This window comes from Mercenaria mercenaria, chromosome 13, assembly GCF_021730395.1.
Source record: "Mercenaria mercenaria strain notata chromosome 13, MADL_Memer_1, whole genome shotgun sequence".
NCBI classification, from domain to species: Eukaryota; Metazoa; Mollusca; class Bivalvia; order Venerida; family Veneridae; genus Mercenaria; species Mercenaria mercenaria.
Genome location: NC_069373.1, coordinates 68,964,781 through 68,989,520, shown reverse-complemented (window position 1 = coordinate 68,989,520; position 24,740 = coordinate 68,964,781). Strand labels below are relative to the sequence as shown.

Sequence of the window (24,740 nt, the reverse complement as noted above, 5' to 3'; positions counted from 1 at the left end):
ATCTCATACGCAGTACCATAATCTAACTCCTTTTTTCCAATAACAATTCGTTCCTGGAATAGTCTTCCCCTACGCATACAGTCCAACCCCAGTTTGATTCTATTCACTGAGAGGCTGGCAACTGTAACCTTCTAATCTATATCTGTGTTTTTTAATCTTAGTAATTGTAGTTCTTTTTAACTTTGCACCTAATGGGCTTGCTCATCTTTTAACAGTCTGTCCCAGAAAAAGCGCCTCCCAGTTGTAATCAGAATTGATAGTTGGGCAGTACACAGTAGATGTAGATGTACGCCAGGACCAAGTTATCTGCTCCGAGAGTGAATCATGGCCAGTTGAGGCGGACAAATGGAAGATACGACACAGGCCATCTGGCTGGCCTAGCGAGGATAAGATAGGTAAAAAAAGATAAAGGTAAAGGTAAACTTAAGAACAGTAAAACAATTATACCTTACCCCAGCAATTTGCTGATACCCATTTACAGCTGGGTCGACTGAGGCAATTATGATAAAGCGCCTTGCCTAAGGACACACCGCGATGGGAATAGCCAGGAATCGAACCCGGGGCCTTCACCAAGGCCCTCCATAGGAAAGCGTCTTAGACCACTCGACCAATGCGTACACTTTAGAAATAGTTGTTCAGACTGGTTGCATATTTGCTCCAATAGGAAACAGAGTCAGCTCATATAGACATAGAATGGCGTATATAGGCCCCTACATGTAACAATAAAGGGGAGTCCCTGCTTTCTATGTCTTTCAATGATACGCAGCTACAGTGCTATTTTTTGCTAAAAGTATTTCACACAGAGGTATTAAAGCATGTATCAAAAACAAATGACATCGTTTATAATGAAGCATTTGGTGTTTTGGATGTCCGAAGTAATACCAAATGCGAAATGACAACCACACATTCCCGTGCAATGGTTCCTTAAATGCATCAAGAAATTGAGAGAATGGGTACGAGCACGATTTATGCCCAACTACTTCATAGCCGAACGAAACATGTTTTTGAAATCAGAATTTACCCCGCAAATGGTGTTAGACACTATTTCGGCAGTTGACGAACTTTGTCAAGATCCGAAAATTGCTTTAGATAAACTATAAGAATCGTTGAAACGACTCAAACATTGGAGTGATACCGACTCCGCTGACCCAAAAAAAGATGAGACTGTGTAACGAAATATGCCTTTGGCTAGAATGTCGACTTCAAATGACAGAAAATTTCTATTTAATCAGAAATCAGAATCTGCATACAGCACTTGTATTTTAGATGTTCTGAAGAGTATTGAAAATTGCAAGAAAATCAAATGGGATCTCCAGAAACAAGTAGGCTATTACATACCAATGAGCAACTTGTTCAAATTAGTCATAGAGTACTTTGTTTTGCAAATGCTCAGAAGCTGATGGATCCGGACAAACGTAAAAGGACGTTGGACTGACGTATTTAGAAGAAAGGGCTTTCCCGGATTATACTCACTCAAGACTTTACCAAGTCACATATCTTCTGCATAGAAAGCGATATGCCGACGCTGAAAATCTCATTTTAGAGTCAGCATATGCTCTTGACGCAACAATGAACGAATAATTTGGTAATTTAAATTATAGGAAACGATGTAAACACGTTTTAGATGCTGCAATGTGACTGCACGAAAGAGCAGAAAGATCTGCAGCAACTTCATAACATTATAAAGCGAGATATTATTTTCAAAGATTTAAAGCAAACAAAAGAAGCTGTAGAAGACAGGTTCCCGGTAATTTATGGAGCTTTGGTGACTTTCTGGGATGCAATATCTTTTGATATCATTTCCATAAAGAATCAGAAGTTTTGCACAAACCACTTGAAGCAATGAAGAAACAAAATGAGCTAAAAGTGAAGCCAGTTACCGGTATGGTAGCAGAGAAATCAACATCTGACGGAGGTTTTATTCATCCTAAAGTCTATATGTGATATCTAAAATATCTTGTTAATCTTGAAATGGCTAGATGTGAAGAAAACAATCCCAAGTTGCTAGAAAATGTCAAAGAGTGTAAAAAAGGTCTTCAATTTTTGGAAACTGTCGTCAGGGAAACAAGGCTTCCCGTCGAGCAACAAATGATTGCGTACAATTTGCTTGTATATGGCTTAACGGAGCTAGATGTTTGCTGGAGACTACTACGCACGGAACCACCGCTAGGTACTGACAATCACACCCATTCGGATTATGTCGCTTTCGATCACTTAAGAAACATTACAGAGGTACTTCTGAATGGTTACAAAACTGACGTGCATGAAGAAACAACCATACTATACGTGCGTTCATCATAGAAAGGTTTTGACACATTGAAATAAGTATAATCGAAACTTGCTAGGCATGCATAAATTGTTGCAGACTGAAGGAAATCATATGCTAAAAGACAATGGCTGTGGCTTTCCAAAGGTAGTTCGCATTTACTGTTGTTCTATTTTTGCAATACTGTACATATCTGTAAGTTAAGTAAAAACGTTTAAGCACGAATCTCCAATATAAAACAGAAAAAAATGGAAAGCCACAGGTCGCCAAACACGACATAAATAAAAATGTTGCACGCTAGGTTTGAGTGAGCCTGTTCAAGTAGTGGAAATGCAATGCAAACTACCGTCCACGCCCTCTAGCCCCGGGTAGAGCAGAACTCAACATTTACACATGTTATAAGTAGCAGAATATAATTTAGAGAAATTCGCAGATGTATTCATACGGCGATGAACATGTAACCTTCAATGACACACAAAGTGCAATTCCATGAAAAGCGGCGTATGCTCCCCAATTAAAATGATGCTTTTGCCCTAACGAAAAAAAAACAATGAGCAGAACTGAACAAACTGGAATTTAGAGAGGGGATCTGAGGTTATGGAACCTGCATATCACAGGCATTGCCAGAAGACAAAATTAAAAAGCAAGCAACATATCCAAGGGGTGATTAAACAATATCCAAAGCTATTAAACCGGGAGTATTTGAACCACCCAAGCCGAAATGTTCATGCTGAAAAATTAAACAGTATAAACTTATTTCGGGAAATACCCCCGCTGGGTCGTTCAAGCAGTGCGTAAGCTGGTACGATCACCACGTCTCAATAACATGAATGGTTATTGTATGACGTAAATGAAATTAACTTATCCATGTTAAAAACATAAAAAGGTAGCCTTATAGAGTTCTACTTTCCTAAAAATTACAACATGTGTTCATTGTTAATGTGCATAACTGCATCAATATAACTAAGACTTTTGCCCAAATTTTAAGATTCAACTTTTATAAATTTAAAGCGCACCTAAGAATTAATAGTATGCATACCGATCGAATTTATAAGGTGACCTTTGATCGTTTAAATCAAATCTATATTATTTTTGTGCACAAGAGTAGTATATGTAGAGTACTTTATATAACACCTTGCAGATTATTATCAGATTAACCTGATTTCAACACCGAAATGCCATGAGCGATTTTTGTAAAACGCAATAAAAAGTTTTCAAAACTTCTCCAACAACAGTCGACTACAGGATTTTCAAAACCTCTCGAAGCCTTGTAACCATAGACCTGAAATAAACATATTGTAATTTTAACAGAACTTTTTGTGTGTGTCATAACAAACCATCAAAAATAGATATTCAATATCTAGTTTTACATTTGCAGATAATAAACTTTGGTTTTACATGTTGCGAAATCGGCACAAGAACCATGTTTAACAGTTTTCAAATCGCTGCTGAAATTTCTTGCAAATGACGACAGCTACATTGCTTCCTACGACAGTATCACTACTATTTTCGGGTATCACTACTATTTCCGAAAATAAGCTACACAACAAGTGCCATTGATGCCATTTTTATGAGTATTTCAATTCTGTTAAGACGCGAATTAAAGTGATATATTTTTATGTTGAACGTTTGTTGTAGTACTTGCAATTGCAAGCTACTGCGTTATCTTTTAGATATCAGGTCGCTTAGTCAAATTTTACTAATAACTAATACTCTAAAACTAGAATTGCTGCATGTATTATCATTTTAATTGTTTTGTCATCACAAAAAGACATCATAATCATTTATTTTATAAAAGTAATTTCGGAATATAAAACTGCGCCTACAATTCTAAAATTCTTCTTATTTGTAAACTTGATCCTGGCTAGTTGGACACTAACCAATGAAAACTGTTTACTGCCTCCTTATTCAGAAGGAATTTTTTCGGGTTTTTATATTTATCCGTGCATGTGCATTTTTACATACATTTATATACATAAATTTGTAACTGTAAGAAGAACTCAATAACAGACTCAGTTGGACACAGTCAATTTATGATGGGTAATGTAATTGTCAAGAGTAAGCAGAATTCTGTTATAGAGTAATGTAATTGTCAAGTGTAAGTAGAATTCTGTTATAAGGTAATGTAATTGTCAAGAGTAAGCAGAATTCTGTTATAGAGTAATGTAATTGTCAAGTGTAAGGAGAATTCTGTTATAAGGTAATGTAATTGTCAAGTGTAAGCAGAATTCTGTTATAAGGTAATGAAATTGTCATGTGTTAGCAGAATTCTGTTATAAGGTAATGTAATTGTCAAGTGTAAGCAGAATTCTGTTATAAGGTAATGTAATTGTCAAGTGTAAGCAGAATTCTGTTATAGAGTAATGTAATTGTCAAGTGTAAGCAGAATTCTGTTATAAGGTAATGTAATTGTCAAGTGTAAGCAGAAATCTGTTATAAGGTAATGTAATTGTCAAGTGTAAGCAGAATTCTGTTAATAGGTAATGTAATTGTCACTTGTAAGCAGAATTCTGTTATAAGGTAATGTAATTGTCAAGTGTAAGCAGAATTCTGTTATACGGATACATTGAATGGACTCCATCACAAGGGACTAGTTAATATAACAAATCAAATCCATTTAGCTTTCTGTATACTGCATTACCACCGAAATCAATGGCGCTTACTGTTTTGTTGAACATTTTTCAATGACATTTATGCTGTGAATAAATGTATATAATAATAAAAACTTATACTGATTTTTTAGTGATATTGATTTAAATACGCTTGACATGCATGTACCAAGGATTTTCAATTATTGAATTAATTCAAACATTGAGTATCCTGGTTGTTTTGTCCTATTCAAACCCTTGGTAGCATTGTTTGTTTGTTTGTTTGTTTTGGGTTTAACGCCGTTTTTCAACAGTATTTCAGTCATGTAACGGCGGGCAGTTAACCTAACCAGTGTTCCTGGATTCTGTACCAGTACAAACCTATTCTCCGCAAGTAACTGCCAACTTCCCCACATGAATCAGAGGTGGAGGACTAATGATTTCAGACACAATGTCGTTTATCAAATAGTCACGGAGATCATACGCCCCGCCTGAGGATCGAACTCACGACCCCGCGATCCGTAGACCAATGCTCTACCTACTGAGCTTGGTAGCATTGAGACCTTGATTTGATTTACAAGCATGTCTTAACTATCTAATTTCTATGTTTTTCCACCGATCGGCCTATTGAAAATACGTAATCTTCAATCATACTTTGATTTGTGTGTAAAAGAATCTATTTGACTCTGAAATGGTTCCCATATATCATTTTACTGTATAACCTTTAAAAAGTAATGAAATGAATTAAGATCCATTATGTTAACTGCCCGCTGTTACATTACTGAAATACTGGACTGAAATTCTGTTGAAAATTAAACCCAAAGCAAATGTCATACAAAAGAGCGAAGTTTTATACAAAAGTAAACTTATCTTAATAAAAATAATACTTTATGCATTTTTTTATGAAAAAAAAAGAAAATGGTGGATTTGGGACTCAAACCCACGCAGAATAAAATAAGCTCCATGTCATCACTATATTTTGTACGATACCTCTGAGCTTTTTCTTTTGTTAATAATTAAGATTTTCTTATATTTAAAGGTAAAACTTTCTCCTAGGATACCCACTAAAACTGGACTAAAATGGTCTTTGATTTATCAGAACTGATTGTTTAACTTCACTATTTTTGAAGAAAATTGACTTCTTTACACATAAGCAAATGAAATGGTTTATCGTCCGGTATTTATTAACACTTGCTTTTAGTTACAGGTAATGTAAGGTAGTATATATTATTGGTAAATCTTTAAAACTCGAATATACTATGTCTGCCGACTTAACAGGTTATGTGCAGATGTACCAGATCGAAGTTTTGTATTGTTCAAGTAATGAGGTATTTATGGTATCTTATAACGGAAAACGATTAAATTTGACAAAGAACTTTTTCTATATAAATCGATATTGGGTATAAACCTTTGGCGCAAGTGTACAAACTTGAAAGCTGTCTATATATAACCTATTAACTGCTACCCATTTTCAATAATAAAATTTTATGTTCAATCGATCAGCAAGTATACACTGGATTATCGGACAGATGTCTTAATATTGATAGAAATCGAAGTGACCTGGTCAATTATAACTTGTGGAACTGACATATACTAAAATCTCGAAATATGAAGTAACTAAAGATACATGTGAAGGAATAGATCAAGCTTGTTTTATTTTGCATTTACTTTTATTAGTATTATGATGCACTTATTACCATCTTGAATTACATCTGATAATGTGATACCAATTGATTTGTCTGCATTAACATTTTGTGTACCAATTTCAATTTAGCTTGGATTTTATCAACTGTCGATTTGCTAATGTAATGTGCATAGATAATGAGTTATGTATAGGAGGTATTTGTTAGAAATTCAGCTTGAAGAAGAGAAAGAAATAGGAAACAACGAACTTCAAGATATATTCACAAACGTTGCTCTTCATGTAAACACTATCTCTTCCGGAGGACAGACAGATCAAAGTTACACAGACACAAACGCATTGTATAATAACAGTCTAAGTATGAAAGAAGAAGTGACGCGTTTAAGAGAAGAAAGTCTTAAACGTTTAAATGCTATCGCAGAAAAAGTTGCTGCTGATAAAGGGATCGTAAATCGTAAAGACGCAAACGAACATGTTCGGTATATATGCAGTCTTTATGGATCTTTTGCGGACAAAATGACACCAGAAGAGTTGCAGAACTTCCGGAATGAAGTCGCAAATATAATTGTTGAGAGTAGTATTTTAGAATATCTTACACAGGTCGTTGTAGCCTACCCAGCTGATGTGTATTCAAACATTGCAACGTATAAAGACACACATTTATTATTTCTGACGTTAACACTAATCTCATACTACACCGGTTGCTCTGACACATTGTCTGACGCGGTTGCAGAGACAGACATATTGGTATTTTGCAAGAGGTTTTTGACGCAAAATTCTGAAGGTCATCTCAATGGAGAGCTGAAGGTACGTACAGCTAATCTTTCTGTGTAATGTTCGGCCATGATTCGGAGATCTGTCCTTTTTTTACTTTTATACCATTTGTAGGTCTATAACATCTTTAAAAAACAAGGACACAATTCCAACAGGAACAGCCACATTCAAAGAACGCAGCCGCCCATTAAAGTCTAATAATGTTCATCCGGTTTAAATTAATCCCAAAACAACACAAAATTATCTCAATAGTTAATCTCACAGGTGTGACGTTATTCTTTTGCAGGACATTTTAGAAAAAATACTTCATGCATGTTTTTGCAAATTGCACAACCTTTCTATGAGGGAAGCTAGTGTAGAACGACTGAGAGACTTGGATTTCACGAAGGCAATACAGCCATACCTAAAATCTCCAGATGACGAGATTAGCTTGACTGCCATTGCAGTTCTTGCAAATACTGTAAATGAAACAGAATGCAATGTTATAGAAGCAAATGTACCGCTTGTGGCCAAACTGCTGTACTTCTTACAAAAAGGGATGGAAGAAGAATCTCGCACATACGAAGGATGGTCATGCAAGAACAGTGGACGAGGCAAGTCTATTGACTAAAAAGATACATTGGGATACATGCTTCTGATTTAACGAAACAACTCATATGATTTACATTTGATACAAGTTGAACTTTTCCCGTACTGTGACTTAGTGTTGACATAATGTTCTGGTCCTTTGGAATCACGGAGTCAATTCAAAGCTATATATAACAGATTTTCACGTACACCAATGCTACTGTGCGTGAGAGGTGTTTTATTACCTCTCAAGAACAGACTCTACCTAAACTAGTCCGCTATTTTTATGTCTTTTGCAATTTTACATGCCTCAGAAGTATATTCTTATAAATTTTACTTGTATAAGCTTTGTTTATTTCTGCCATCGCAAAAGCAGAATGACAAATATAAATCACCATATGTTATTAACACAACATCTCTAAAATGAAAACATACTGCTATGTAAGTATGAATATGTCAATGACTGACATCTACACACAATGCATAGACAAAGTAAAATAATTGGACAGAAAGGATAAACCAAATTAATAAAGGCACAAAGTAGGGCACCGCTTTGAAGCGACCATTGGCCAAAACACCACTGCGGAGACTGAACCGGTTTATGGTGCACATCAAGCCTCACTTCCAGTTTCCACCAGGACCGGAAGTGTCAGTTAAGGCTGTCACACAAAAAAAAAGCATTTACCCTGTTGTTAAAACGTTATAAACAAAAAGATCAGAAGCTTTAGCTGTCGTTAATGTAATCTCTACATATATTTTACATTTGAAATGATTATGCATGTTAGGCCATTTCTTTATGCTCTAAATGGCAGTACACTGTTATGTGATTTCATATGTAGAAGTAAGCCGTAAATGAAAGTCGAACTTGAATACTCTAGTAATGTTGTCAAAAAATCTTAATTTGACTAGTACGTTATGTCCTGTTTTTTACATACATTTATTGTTTTACCACCACAGCTGTCCGAAACCTTGCGAAAAATGATGCAAACAAGAAGTTACTCTGGAATTTGAATGCGATGCGAACATTAGTTGACTTGGCGAAAACAGGAGACGAGAAAGAACAATTAGGTATTACTTAGCATTGTGCAGTAATTCTTTAACTTAACAATTCACTCATTATTCGGTAGGTATGTAGCATTTCTTTTAACATTAATACACACAAAAGATATGTGGTTTTCATCACCTTTTCTACATTTAAAGCTGATACTTTGTCCCTAAAAATTAAAGATTTTCAGATCATTTGTAATGTTTAAACACTTTGTTTTGACAAGTGTAAGTAGAAGTTACAAGTGCAAAGTGAAAATATTCAACATGTTAAACATTTTAGCCAGTATCGAACCAGTTATTTTTGTGGTTTTATGCATCTTCAGTCCGACATAATAACAGCAACAAACGAAAGAATAAGATTACAGATTTGATAAACGTTTAGTTCTGCATTTATCTCATTCTAGAATATAACGACCGTGGTTCGTTTGGAACAATTTCAAACATTTGATTTTGTCTGATTAGTTTCAGGTACCGTTTGTCGTACATACATTTTGTTAAAGCCATATATGTATTTCAGAAAGTGTTCATGCGATATGGGCGCTATGTTTCGACGAAGAAATACGTAAAGACGTCGTGAATGATAAAGACTCGAAAGTGGTAAATGTACTGTTAGATCTAGAAAAGACAACAACAAATGACAGCATAAAGAATGCTTGCGCTAAATGCTTGTGGACACTTAAACAAGAATTGTCAACATCAACCAACAAATCAAATCAAGAAGCAGGTATGATAGATTTTTACATACGTTAATAATTATTTCTTATTTATGAAAGCTACATTTGTCTTTACATACATGTTTAAAATAATTTAAGAGGTAGATTTGGAACGGCAACGCTTTTCCCTGTATTCATAATGTACTTTTTATTAAACTCAGGTATATATTTTACATGTATTGTGAAGTACGAATAAAACGGTGTCGAAACAAGTTCACAGCTCTGCACTAAACCATTTTAGATATTACGGATCTCTTTTACCGGCTTTTTTGTAACATACACTGATACATTACTGTCCATCCAACGGGAAAAAATATTGACTACATGAGGGTCAGGTATTTAGGGTAATATGTACTGTTTCAATGATAACGTTTACACACAACCTTAAATTAGTTTATGCCATTGTAAACAAATTATGTTTGAATTTTTCCATATAATCCATTCCGGCCTTCTTTTTCAGTTAAAGTATTACCTCAGACAGTGAGCACACAGCCCTCCAAAGGTCACATTATGATCTCATATCAAAGCCAGAACCGAGATGTATTAATCAAAATTAAAGGAAGCTTAGAAGAAAAGAATTACAAGGTAATTTCTTGTACAGAGACCTTAGTATAATTAGGTTTATCTGACATATCTATTATTGCTAAATATCAAATAGCATTTTGTATACATGTTATTTATATTTCAAACATGTCAATTTTTATAATGAAAGCAATAGTGACGATAATGTCAAAACTTATATCGTGACAATAAAATGTACATGGTGATAATACATTATACATGGTGATAATTCAATGTACATCATTTAAAGGTGTAAACATGCTTTATCATGTGTGGAACAAAGCTTATTACAAAAATATTTACATCTTTTCTTTTTTCATATAATTTAAAATAGATACAATATTTTCTACATAATATATTTCACGTTCATGAAGTATAATATATGTATCTCAGAAACAGTTTCTAATAATTCAAAGATAACTTGATACCGAAATAAAATTCTGATTTACAAACTCCATCAAGCACTAATATTTTCAAAGGTGGTGCTTATTTCATTTTTTTTGGCATCTAGACATAGTCTGTTGATCATCTGCTTTTTACTAGAAACCTTACATGATCTGCGGAAACGCTTTTACTATGTTAGCCCTAACTTTTACAAAGTTGAAGAATTTCACATGTGTTTTACACCATTATTGCATTACATGAATAGTTAAAAGTTATTTGTTAAGAAGATATGCCGCCATTATTACAATTATCATGATGAAAAAGCTGGTTATGGTGATTACTTAACGTAAACCTAAGTGAACCTTGAAAGAAAATACATACGATACCTGTTTTACCACCATGAAGTTGTCTTATTTTAGTTATGACATATTTCACCTCTATAAAAGTATAAAATAGTTTATCTCAAAGTGCTCTTATGGCATATTTCACCTCTATGAAGTATAAAATAGTTTATCTTAAAGTGCTCTTATGGCATATTTCACCTCTATGAAGTATAAAATAGTTTATCTTAAAGTGCTCTTATGGCATATTTCACCTCTATGAAGTATAAAATAGTTTATCTTAAAGTGCTCTTATGGCATATTTCACCTCTATGAAGTATAAAATAGTTTATCTCAAAGTGCTCTTATGGCATATTTCACCGCTATGAAGTATAAAATAGTTTATCTCAAAGTGCTCTTATGACATATTTCACCTCTATGAAGTATAAAATAGTTTATCTCAAAGTGCTCTTATGGCATATTTCACCTCTATGACAGTATAAAATAGTTTATCTCAAAGTGCTCTTATGACATATTTCACCGCTATGAAGTATAAAATAGTTTATCTCAAAGTGCTCTTATGACATATTTCACCTCTATGAAGTATAAAATAGTTTATCTCAAAGTGCTCTTATGGCATATTTCACCGCTATGAAGTATAAAATAGTTTATCTCAAAGTGCTCTTATGGCATATTTCACCGCTATGAAGTATAAAATAGTTTATCTCAAAGTGCTCTTATGGCATATTTCACCTCTATGAAGTATAAAATAGTTTATCTCAAAGTGCTCTTATGGCATATTTCACCTCTATGAAGTATAAAATAGTTTATCTCAAAGTGCTCTTATGACATATTTCACCTCTATGACAGTATAAAATAGTTTATCTCAAAGTGCTCTTATGGCATATTTCACCTCTATGAAGTATAAAATAGTTTATCTCAAAGTGCTCTTATGACATATTTCACCTCTATGACAGTATAAAATAGTTTATCTCAAAGTGCTCTTATGGCATATTTCACCTCTATGAAGTATAAAATAGTTTATCTCAAAGTGCTCTTATGACATATTTCACCTCTATGACAGTATAAAATAGTTTATCTCAAAGTGCTCTTATGGCATATTTCACCTCTATGAAGTATAAAATAGTTTATCTCAAAGTGCTCTTATGGCATATTTCACCTCTATGACAGTATAAAATAGTTTATCTCAAAGTGCTCTTATGGCATATTTCACCTCTATGACAGTATAAAATAGTTTATCTCAAAGTGCTCTTATGGCATATTTCACCTCTATGAAGTATAAAATAGTTTATCTCAAAGTGCTCTTATGGCATATTTCACCTCTATGAAGTATAAAATAGTTTATCTCAAAGTGCTCTTATGGCATATTTCACCGCTATGAAGTATAAAATAGTTTATCTCAAAGTGCTCTTATGGCATATTTCACCTCTATGAAGTATAAAATAGTTTATCTCAAAGTGCTCTTATGACATATTTCACCTCTATGAAGTATAAAATAGTTTATCTCAAAGTGCTCTTATGGCATATTTCACCTCTATGAAGTATAAAATAGTTTATCTCAAAGTGCTCTTATGACATATTTCACCTCTATGAAATATAAGTATATCTCAAAGTGTTCTTATGACATATTTCACCTCTATGAAGTATAAAACAGTTTATCTCAAAGCGCTCTTATGATATATTTCACTTCTACAAAGTACAAATTTGCTTGTCAGATATGTTTCATCTCCAGGAAGATGTTTTCTCATAAAATACTGCTATGGCATATTTCACCTTTTATGGAGTACACCATATTTTATCTCAACTAATACAGGTATGGATGGACATCGAGCAGATATTATTAGACATATTTCACCTTTTATGGAGTACACCATATTTTATCTCAACTAATACAGGTATGGATGGACATCGAGCAGATATTATTAGACATATTTCACCTTTTATGGAGTACACCATATTTTATCTCAATTAATACAGGTATGGATGGACATCGAGCAAATGGGAGGCTCAACGTTACAAGCAATGGCTGAAGGTGTTGAAAATGCACTTGTTGTATTAATCTGCTATTCAAGAAAATACAAAGAAAGCGAGAATTGCAGATTAGGTAAGTGTATTATTTATCTTGATGAAATAGATACCATACAATAACTTTATAGCTCATTTGAGATAATTCTTACATACTGGTACTGATGATAAACCCGGACAGAAAATGAGTTTTTTTACCTGTAACGTTTTTTTTATTTCTGCAAATTGTTATCAGTGGTTGGTAACATTGGCTAAAAACTTTACATAATTCAAATTTATATTTAGTAAGCAAACTCACACGAAGTGAGGCCCTGAAACGGGTATGTAAAATGGGGACTTACGAACGTTGACTGGTGATAAATTCGACCACTTTGTCATTTACAAAATTTTCTTCCTGAAAATATATTGAAACTTTCCCAAAAATTTTGCAACAGTCATTCCGGATCAAAAATGAAAAGTGACCCAATGTCAGGCCTTCATGTGTTGACAGCGAGCATGCGCAAAATAATCCTCTTCCCCAGTAATTTCTGATAAATATTTTTTATACAGATAAAACTAAGTCATTTATTTATACAGAATATTTACCAATTTTGTTTTTGTTTACACCAGTTGGTGTTGTAAGTGGTTGCTATTGGACGGTGTGTTCATTTATATAAATAACCGATTGCAATCGAATAAATCCAAGGTGGTCGACTTTATCATCTGTCCGGGTTTAAGTGGCAGGGGCCAGTTTCGCATTTGGCCCGGGTACGTTTTTTAAATAAAATAGACATATGTACTTTACAGGCATATATATTCAACTGGTTATTTATGATGTTTATAGAACTAAGGATTCCTGCGTACGAGTGATTATTGTGTAAAATAAATATGTGCATGTATCGATTTTCCTAGCTCCATGTAGACGGCCGGGTCTAAAACTTTACCTGAGGTAACGCAAGTCAGACGAATTGGAAACGGTCCTCCATCCATCCAGCTTCAGCTCAAATTTGCGGAAAAAGTAAACGGTTATGTGATACTTTTCTTCCCACCATTATTTTCGTCTGGCCACATGCTTTAAAAATATGCATGTGTTTTAGGTCAGTCATTTGCAGATAATACGGTACAGGTCGCGCAAGGAGTGCATTTTGGGCCATTTTTGTGTAAAAATTTAGTGTCCTGAAACCTGCGTTTTACTCGTTTTTATCACAGAAGCAACAGAATCGGCAGACTGAAAATGTCACATAATGAAGTGCTATGTCTATGCGAGACATTCGCTAAAGAATTGCCTTGAATTTGTCGAAATTGGATTTTTTATGATTTTTTTCGCACTGGTATCAGCGCAGAGTTGTGGAGTTTTCAAATTTACTGTCCCTTGCCCCCATTATCATCAGTACCAGTATGGAATGGAATGAACAGTATGCGGCATTGATGTGATTGGTTCCCGTTTGTATACGATCAAGATGCATGCTTCTCTCAAATAATCTAAGCTTAAACTATTAAACAATAGTAAATCTTATTATCACTACAAAAGTGATTTTTTTGTTTGGAAAACACCGATGCAAGATTATGGTAACAACAATGCCTTTAAGCTTTGAGAGCCTATTTAAGCCCATCGTATCGTACTCAACATGCGAGTGTACAACTCAGTTGACGTTTGTTCTTTTCAATAGGCGTAGGGGTGTTTTTATACTTGTCTACTAGAGAGACTGAAAGGTTTTTCTTTCGATTATGCTGTACTTCTGCGAACAATGTAGTTAATAAATCAATTCTTTTTCGTCCTTTTCTCTGCCAATAAATCAAAATATTGTCTATAAAGTTAATTACAATTCTTAACATATTGTTCCTGAATTTACTTTCTTTTATAATGTCGAATTAGATTTTCTGACCATGCAAAACATCGTAAGGCTGCCCGCTTATAGCTCAATAGGGAAAGCGCAGACTTGCTGATCGCGGGGTCATGAGTTCGATCCCCGGGCGAGACGTTTGTTCTCTATGACGATTTGATAAAAGACATTGTGTCTGAAATCATTCGTCCTCTACCTCTATTTCACGTAGGAAAGTTGGCAGTTACTTGCGGAAAACAGGTTTATACTAGTACAAATTTCGGAATCACTGATTAGGTTAACTTCCCACCGTTACATAACTGAAATACTATTGAAAAAAAATGGCATTAAAACTTAAACAAAAAAAAAAGAAACAAATACAAAATCTTAATCTGCATAATTTAACACTGTAACATAATGATATATTTATATCGCCTTCGAGTTGATATCAAATACTAAGCCTTTTAATATCACAACAAGACACGTCTATTTTCTATTAAGTTGATTATCTTAATGCACCAGAACTTAGATCTATTTTATTCTTTCCTTAGAGGCCGAATACACACAAGAACTGAGAAAACCATTCATCCCTCTAAAAATGGAAAGAGGCTACAAGCCCGATGGCTGGTTAGGACTTATGATAGGTTCCAGGTACTTTGTTGAGTTTTCAGGAAAGTACAAATTCGAAGATAAGTTGGTTGATCTATATAGAGAGCTAGACAGGATCTTAAAGCCCGAAGCGGTACATTCAGATAACACAGCGCATGATAAAGCTGAGGTAAGTCTGAAACACTAATTCTGAGTGTAAAAACCTATTTTTATTAATCCGTGTAAGAATTCATTCTATTAAAATTGTTCACTTTATATTTTAAAGGTCATGAACTCCTTTGTTACGGTAACGTGTTTTAAATGTGAATGCGATTGTTGTAGTGTTCGGTTGTAGTTTTCTCCTACACACATTTTGCTTTCTCAATTTTTTTTTCAAAGTGTGAACATATGTACACTGCACGTGAACAGAATGAAAGAAAAAGATGGACAACAAGCAAATAATATTGTTTTATTAAAACATAAACTCAACATAAAAGAGACGTGACAGAAATGTTTAAAAGTATGTTTTTACCAAAGTTGCAGAACAAAACTCCGTCGGGAGATGTTGGCAATGCTGTTGAAGCAGGTATTGGTGACACTAGGAAAGCTAAAAATTATGGATATGATATCGCAACAGGCGACAGAACAGGAAATGCACAGGCTGAATATATAGGTTCCCGGAAGATTGCTTTAGAGAAAATAAAACACATGCGAAAGTGGAGCCAAGACGATGTGTTCAAATGGTTGTCTAAATACAACTTGCAGAAGTAAGTTTGCTTCCATATCCCTAAGTCAAATGGCATTGTCCGAACCGTTCTATTAAAAGAGCTTTTTATTACGATAAAAATTATGTTTCCCATGTTCTTATGTTATCTGATGTGTAAGTAATATGGAGTAAATTTACCAGATTTTGTTAAAAGTAGCAACTGCACAGTTACCTTGTGTAACGTTCTAATAGCACGTTGATCATTGCTTTTGAAATGTATAGTGTCAAGTACTAACTATTTTTTGTTGGATTTAACGTCGCACCGACACATGATAGGTCATATGGCGACTTTCCAGCTTTAATGGTGGAGGAAGACCCCAGGTGCATTAATTCATCTCGAGCGGGCACCTGGGTAGAACCACCGACCTTCCGTAAGCCAGCTGGATGAATTCAACGCCCCGAGTGAGGCTCGAACCCACATCGATGAGGGGCAAGTGATTTGAAGTCAGCGACTTTAACCACTCTGCCACGGAGGCCCCCGTCAAGTACTAACATTTCAGCTATAAATCATATTATTTTCAAATGTGTTATCGCATATATTAGTTCATATAGTCATACTTAAGTATGTTTTTGAGGCTGACAACTTTTAATCTAGTTCATGGTGTTTTTTTTTAAGATCACACTTAAACAAAACGAACTACAGTGCCCTAAATGTGACCTGGATCTTATTCCCACGTCTTGCTGGCACAAAGAATAAAATGTAAATGACTTTTTAATCGCAGCATTTTTTATCTTGCAGTAATGGTTTAGACGAACTGACAGGAGAAGAAATTTGGTTGCTGGCCAAAGTGATGTGTGAGACACCTGGTAAATTATATGATTTTATGGAAAAGGACTTAAAAGTGGATTCATTGCGGATGAAATCAAGACTTGTTTGGGCGCTGGATGATACTGTCACGTCATAACCCATTTAACTTATAGTACATTTTAATAAATACTCTCCCTAGATATAGGAATATCTCATCCAGATACAATCTTTTAAGTTTCAGTGTCGCATTTAAATTTTAATCTATTGCATTTCACATACATATTAATTGCTATTACCTCTCGGCCTGGGCAATGTTTAGAGCCCACCTCAAACTGTTTCATGTTGTTTTTCATTGTTAACTATGTGGCCACTGGTCAAAGGAATTTTTGAGGCAACTGGTAAACCTATGGATTTCTCTGAAAAGACTCGAATGTCAGTATATTCACGTGAAATCGAGACTAACAGTTGTTATATTTTCTGGTTCTGCGGGATCATTGAGTTCAATCAATGTTTACGTATGATAGGGTTCCGCTAGGAAGGCTTAGAGAAGTGTTGCCCTTTTCTTAACCCTCGTGAACAAACTTAGTCGAAATGAGCCTGCTTCTAATTTGCTTGGTTGCGTTCTATGCTTCCAAAAGATCTTCCTACAGATTTTATTGTTTGTTTGTGCACTGGGTGAGACTATCAAGTTTTATCCATTCTAACTCATTGAATATTAATCTTTCCTGATACTGAGCACCACACCGACTGCAATACATCAATTTATTTACCTTTTTGTTCACTTGAAAATGAATTTCATTGTGCTGCATTTCGCATACTTTTGTTCTGTACATTGTTAATTACTAAAGATGTTTCGGCCTGAGTAATGTTTATAGCCTAAATAAAAAAAAACCTGCCATATTTATGCCCCTGACCACTTCAAAGATGGAAATATTAATCTATCTTCTTTTAGATTTTATTTTGCAGAAAAATAATTTTCATGTACCGTTTCAAGAATAAACAATTCATATTTTGTCGTTGATGTATAAACTTATCCAACAAGCGATCGAACACTGTAGTGATCGCTGGTCAATATTATATATTTAGTAAATGTCGAATTCAAGAATACATATATAAAGTATTTTTGATGCTGTTATACCCCTGCAAGTATTGCAAAGGCATTTGCCAAAGGAACTAGTTTATACTTATTTATTGTCCAAAAGAAAAGAATTGATTTTGAAATAAAAAATATTTTGTTTTGGGATTAACGCCGTTTTTCAACAGTATTTCAGTTATGTAACGGCGGGAAATACAAACTAAACATTCTCTTATCTACAATATAAATTATAACAGTTGCGGAATTTCCACCAATTTTTGGTAATATGTGAAGAAATGAAAGTATTTTCTGGATATCTATCAAACATATATCGTACACGTCAGAAGTGTTCCGTATATAAATAAAAACGGCGAGCGTGTAAGACATCATTAATTATTATGAAAATGACATATTTCTAATTTTCTCATTTGGTTTTGCCTATCATCAGACACATTGTACTTGTATATATATAGCTTAGTATCCTTTGAATCAGTAGTTCCAACCTGAACAATTAATAACGCATCGGTACTAAAACCATTTGTGCGCCTTAGATACCACCGATTATAAAACTTCTGTGTAAAGGATATGCATGTGCGGTGATACTTTAATTTAATTTTGTGTAGATTTGAATGGAAAATACAAAATATATATATGGAAGCAGCGGTTAAAAAAAACTAATGCTTTGCACTCATTTTAAAGTCCTCAGAGGCACTAAAGCATTTCCTATTAATAGTGAAAATGTGTTTCCAAATACGTATAAAGAAAACACAATGTTTTTTAGTCGGTATCTATTTGCTTTCAGGTAGTGGACTGGTAATGGCATTCGGCAAATTACGTTTTCCTTTGTTTGCGATATTTACGTCCGAAGAATGCCGAATTGCCTAATGGAAACTACCGAGTTACATGATAGGTTCACGTCCTTAATGACGTAATTAGATTCTTGCAGACTATTTAATTGTTACGCAATTACGAAGTACGAAACTGAACACTTTATTTACAAAATGTATAACAATTCAAGGGGAAACAATCCATTCAGATAGAACCTTTCAGCCATCTTACTTTCCGATGGGCATTCCAGTCTGAAATGAATAAAATAAAATGAGAAATATTGGAGGGTTCCTTGAATGTAAATATTAGATTATGTGAAAACAGTTTTATTTCTTACATTACATATTAAAGAAAACAAACTAATTTCTTTAAGGAAGTGCAAGAACTTACTAGTATTCTTTCAAAACAAGCAATAATACGTCATCTCTCATTCTCAATTCTATAAAATATGTCTAGAAAAGTACAAGTTAAACAATGTCAGAAAAGAGTATACTTTTCGATAACAAACCATTTTTACTTCGTAACAGTTCTTGCTTATTTCAGTGTGTATGTTATTCTATAAACCTTTATATATCTTTGTACTTTGTACGACCATTTCTTACGGTACTTATTATTTCCTTTACTACGTATCATCAACTCCTATAGGGCAACGTAAAACTGTTCCTATTTTATGGCAACTGCTCCATAGGCCTTTCATCCCTTTATTTTTACAATATTTTTTATACTTTTTACTTACCATCATGCAAGAGTCTGGTATTTTAAATACAACTGATTCATCATCGCTAACACGATACTGAACAATGTCGACATATAGCACAGTTTCTACAATTCTTTCACCTAAAACAATAAAAAAATACGTTAAATTATATCACATTTAACACGCAAATCTCTAAAAGGACAGCAGTGGTCTAGTGGTTAATATGTCAGCCACTCAACCCGGGTTCGTTGTTTGAGCCCCACTTAGGTCACGACCACGCCTTCTCATATGACACCAGTACTGGTTTTTCGAATAATCGGACTTGAGAATGGTTCAAATAAACTTGAAGTTTCCATCACAATCGAGCTAAAATGAATAAATATAAACTAACAAATAAGAGGAGTTCTTTTGGAAGCATACAATCCAACCAATCAAGATAATTGCTTACCCAGTTTCAATTAGATAATGAAAAGTACAACAGTCCTCACGATCGATCCGAAAGGACCCATCATAACTAAACATATCACTAAATGTGGTCCATACCCGCACTTAAAGCCGCATTGTTGTTTTTTCAATGTACTCATTGTATCCTATTGAAAACAAGCTCCCTTAATCTTCATTTTCAAACTTGAAATATCAGAAATATTGGATACTGCAGCTTTAGTACTTTTCAAGTTCAAAAGGGGATACATTTTTGTGAAGACAAAAGTCAGAGTTATGGGACCTGGTATTTTGTGTTATTTGTGACGCATACAACTTGTTTTGAAATTCCAGTGGAATACACCTTCACTGATTTCAGAAAAGTTAGAAATAAAAGGGGAATATGTTGTTAAAATGAAAGGTAGGGCAATGTGTTGTTTGAAGATGCAATCAAATGGAGTCGATAAGTTTTTGAAATATTGAAGGAAATGTCAATTTTTGAACATTTTTCGAGTGAAGAAGGAATTATTTTTTTGAAGAGTTTTGAACCTTGTTTTAAATGTGATGTTTTTTATACTTAAAACCCGTTTTTAGTTTTAAAATGACACGAGTTTCGGTGAAATTTAAAGAAAATTAATTGCCACAGACGGGACGGGGCAGAAACGGATACAAAGAAGTGATTCCTAGTTTAGCCCGCACCACAAAAGATAAGAGCAACAACAAAGTTTGTATGGATATAGTAGCATTACAACGTCCATATACATGGAGACATCTAACTTGAACGCATGTCCTGTTTCCAGTTTTAAAACACCTCAAAGGTACTTCTAATGCGAAGCATTTTTTCTGCTTATGTTTTAATATAAGCAAACATGTAAAACGAACATAATTATCTTTCGACATAGGAAAACTGTTTACCATCTGGATTCATTCCAGTACGGGTCATAGATACAGGTGTGCAATCGTTGACTGAAGTTTGCATACTGTAGTAAAAGTTGTTATACATGCCCTCCCATGAATTTACATGTAGAGCCTCAGGACCGGATCCATATGTGTACATAGCATCCCATTGTAGAGTGCCTAGAAATAAAGCGATATAGTTATAAAACATGAAGAGCCTCGGGACTGGATTGATACGTGTCTACCAACTGCTGGGTGTCTAGCCAAAAGCAATATAATATAGAAATGAATACAGAATCGGACCCTGATCCATATGTGTACGCAGCTGCCTAGACAAAAGCGATCTAGATATCAATTTACACGACCAAATCCAATAATGTACATAGCTGCTCACTGCATAGACAAAGGCGATTAAGATACGAAATTACAGGTAGAGAATTGGGACCGGATCTATGGTGTATGTAGCTGCCCGTTGCAGAGTGCCTAGACAAAAGCGATAGAGAATCGGGACAGGATCCATATGTGGATATAGCTTCCCATTGTGCCCAGACAAAAAGCGAAACAGAACTGTTGGAGTGTTATCCTTTTTAGTTTAGGACCATTCAAGAATGCAGATGTTATGCTCGAATTGGTTGATAAAATACATCAATCTGTGGTACCTTATCACATTACATTTCTAAATAGGTAAATACAATCTTCTTTTTTATGACATATAATATCTCATTAACACTAGTCCAATCCCTGAAATTATACACTTTACCTATACTACAACTTGTTTCATGTCCTGCCTTTGTAGCTAATATGATGTCTAACGTATATATATGGGCGTCATTGAAGTAATAAACTTCAGTATAGTCCAATAAATTGTTTGGAAATGGAGAACCTTACTTGGTACACAGTGTGAGTCCATTTCAGTTTCAGGAGGAATCATTGATATATTGCAATAATTTCCCATATCATTCAATATATATCTTTTACCCTGAAAAATAAATATTCAAAAGAAAAACACCGTTAGTACGCAATGTAACATCAATATAATTGTTTCCTACAGTTCATGCTTCAAGTCTCAGCACGTGTTCTTTGTCACCTCATACGAATGTAAAGTTACAATGATAATGAAACCGGTATCAAAATATAACCCTCAGCTATTACAATTAATCCGCAAAATTTAAGTACACTGGCAAGCGTAACATTACAAAACTATTAATTTCATCTCTGTAATATTTGCTCTCATTTAGTTAAAGAGATTCCTTGCGATTTCCATTTTTTTAATTAACGATGATACTATACAATAGTCGTTTTGTTGCGGGAGCGCAATCGTTTGCATTTTGTATGAAACCACGTTCTGGTTTTCTTTGTTTTGTGCGAGTTTAACACCGCTTTTCTTTACAGCAATCAGTTAACCTCACTAGAGTTACAGAACTGACTTATACTCCAAAAGTAACTGACTACTTCCCCACAGAAGTCACAGGAAAATGACTTCGTTAAATACCGGTTCTTTCTTATTTATTCTGTCAAACTGTACTCCTGTCTCGGAGTATATTTGCATCACTGCAACCCCTCTTTTCATAGCAATGCCCTCTAACTTAAAAGAGCTATCCGGATGCTTATTCGGTTGCGTTTGTAAAAGACTGAATAAAATTATATTGTAAATAAAATAATATAAAAAAAACTTACATTCATGAAGTCATTGTACACGGTATAGTTGGAGGCTGTCATTCCCATGGGACCGTCGGAGTGGATAGTACCATAAATCCTTTCCATTTTCATATCCATGTCATAGTCCATCATAAGACGATTCTGAAATTTGTGAAGATAATGGAATATAAATCGCTTGATCTCTGTACGTTTAACTCCTTAAGTTGAGCTGTTAGTGTGAATTTTATAATTTGCGATAATACACGAAATAATCTTAATTTTGTCATAAATGTTCAAACATGTATGTACAGGTATGCACAGTGCAGAGAAAAGCAGTTTTAAAATATAATGGACCAGGCTCTAATTTTCCAACACTAGCAGCCGCCCGCGCCCCTACTTCCCCTCTTGCTGTTAATCTGTTAATAGTATGCGTTCTCCCACTCAGTCTCTATGGAATATTGCCCCAGTCGGTGCGTTTATGTCATACCGCGTGTTTGTATAGTTTTTAAATTTAACAGACAACTCGATCAAATTAACAAACAAAACACACACTGATAACACCTACTGTTATTAATAATACTTCTTCTTAGATCGAAAATCTTCAAAAACCATGCTTTCCCGATTTTGCATCAGGAAAAAGTAGATCATTTATAAAAATGATTTTTTTTTCATTTTCCAACTACCACATTGATGTTAAACATGTTTATCATCTATTTAGAATAGGAACAAACTGATATTTTATTTACAGTCACTCTCTAGTCATAAAATCATTTTCATGCTGTAGACTTTAGTAAACACACTATTTCACCGAAAAGGCTACATTTCATCTTTCTTTGCCGCAGCGGGATACTTTGATTTTTTTCTGTCTTTCTTTCATAATGAAACAAAAGAGCAAGATTTTTTAAGTTAGTTCTGCACGTTAGATAAATCGAAAGTGATGGCGTAACGTTATTTATCAGGAAAACGTAGAATAAAGCCTGGATTCGGCGTACGGAAATGAAAATCATTTTATTAATTAATGGCAATATGTGGGTAAATTGATTACAATGGCACTGTTACTATCTCTTTAAAGTTAAAATATGATATTAAAACATCTGACACGTTAAATATTTCAAAATAATGTCTTAAAATTAGCGTGAAAAATGCGTTCGCTTTAATATTGGTCAAAGATCTCAAAAATAAGCACACGAACCTGTACATTTTATTTCACCAAATTATATGTCATATGTTTATTTACAAATGTGAGAAGTTTCAATAAAATCTACATTGTAGAAAATGCTATGAAAGTTATGATTTCCCCACAGAATTCCATTATGAAAAAGTGCGTGAGGTCCAAATTTTTCAAATCAGTCTAGCAAAAGAGCAAGCACACGACCCCATCTTTTTTATTTGCTGATTTTTCTAAGTATATTCTAAAGTTTTGAAAAATCAGAGTTTTATCAAATTGTACATTGTAGAAAAAAATCGATCCGAACGTGCAGAACTAGCTTAAAGTAGTCGACCCGTAGTTGCGTATTCCCTGTAAGCAATGTCGGCATTTTCCGGGTTTTTACGGAAAGTTATTTACGCGTTGAACTTCGTCCGAGGAATGCCGATTTGCCTTACGCGAATACGTAACCACTAGGAAATTACCAAGTGTCAAAACGGGATCCACTGACAGCAATATTTTGAAAAGGAAGAGCCATCATAATATTAAAATTACCACATTGCCATTTCAAATTATAAGACGCCTATATATGTTCGAAATGCTTAAAATGGTAGAACAGAAAACAAAAACATCATGCAAATACATTAGATTAAATATTTAATTTTTTGTATTACAAAATGAGAAAATATCTTACGTCTGAGACGGTCGGGATAGTGCTTCCGTTTTTTAAAAGTACTGTCGTGATCTTTAATTTACCAAACCATTTTTTACTGATACAGCATGGCTTCTCCATGGCGTAAACAATCCCAACGAAAAAGCACAAAAATAATAACTTCAGTGACGGAGACATCTTGGTATTTTGGATTCACTGGCGTCTATGCTCTCGAGGAATAATTCTACTTGCTATTTATACAATCTTGTGACAATTTAATCTACTTGTTGCGTTTAATTACATTAGGTCAGGCTGACATTTGGCCGAAGTGAACAATTTCACATCAAAACGTCACTGATGATTAAAATGTTCTATTAGATGAAAAATGGCTTCGATATTTTTCGAATTTATTGACGAAATTATAGCTTGTGAACAATTCAGAAAGTTAATGAACAATTCAGTTATCATCGGTTACCATAGTATTCTTCCTTGTGTTCTTTCGTAAATATAGAAACATCTGAAATTTCATCTCCTATTTTTCATGATACCAAAACCAAGAGTATTTAACAAGAAT

The 24,740-nt window shown here is 34.3% G+C and overlaps 2 protein-coding genes across 2 annotated transcripts; one reads left to right on the top strand and one right to left on the bottom strand.

Annotated features, from left to right (window-relative positions):
• Positions 1-263: 263 nt before the first annotated feature.
• Positions 264-18,014, top strand: LOC123529776 (uncharacterized). The gene is made up of 10 exons (XM_045310295.2): positions 264-395; positions 6,705-7,303; positions 7,557-7,863; positions 8,795-8,905; positions 9,402-9,608; positions 10,058-10,182; positions 12,861-12,987; positions 15,262-15,488; positions 15,836-16,065; positions 16,804-18,014. The coding sequence occupies exons 2-10, from the start codon at positions 6,857-6,859 to the stop codon at positions 16,967-16,969; spliced, it is 1,947 nt and encodes a 648-aa protein (XP_045166230.1). The 5' UTR covers positions 264-395; positions 6,705-6,856; the 3' UTR covers positions 16,970-18,014.
• A 1,090-nt stretch (positions 18,015-19,104) lies between these two features.
• On the bottom strand, positions 19,105-24,387 carry LOC123530177 (uncharacterized). The gene is made up of 6 exons (XM_053520965.1): positions 24,209-24,387; positions 22,407-22,529; positions 21,618-21,708; positions 20,748-20,909; positions 19,452-19,552; positions 19,105-19,167 (listed from the first exon to the last, which is right to left on the bottom strand). Exons 1-6 carry the CDS (start codon positions 24,362-24,364, stop codon positions 19,105-19,107), a joined length of 696 nt encoding a protein of 231 aa, XP_053376940.1. The 5' UTR covers positions 24,365-24,387.
• Between the last annotated feature and the right edge of the window lie 353 nt (positions 24,388-24,740).

Coding starts and splice junctions, on each gene's coding strand:
- LOC123529776 (XM_045310295.2), top strand. CDS start 6,857: ATGAAAGAAGAAGTGACGCGTTTAAGAGAAGAAAGTCTTAAACGTTTA. Junction 10,183..12,860: donor TAGAAGAAAAGAATTACAAG/GTAATTTCTTGT, acceptor CAATTAATACAG/GTATGGATGGACATCGAGCA. Junction 16,066..16,803: donor TCTAAATACAACTTGCAGAA/GTAAGTTTGCTT, acceptor TTTATCTTGCAG/TAATGGTTTAGACGAACTGA.
- LOC123530177 (XM_053520965.1), bottom strand. CDS start 24,364: ATGTCTCCGTCACTGAAGTTATTATTTTTGTGCTTTTTCGTTGGGATT. Junction 21,709..22,406: donor TGTACAATGACTTCATGAAT/GTAAGTTTTTTT, acceptor TTTATTTTTCAG/GGTAAAAGATATATATTGAA. Junction 19,168..19,451: donor TACCAGACTCTTGCATGATG/GTAAGTAAAAAG, acceptor GTACTTTTCTAG/ACATATTTTATAGAATTGAG.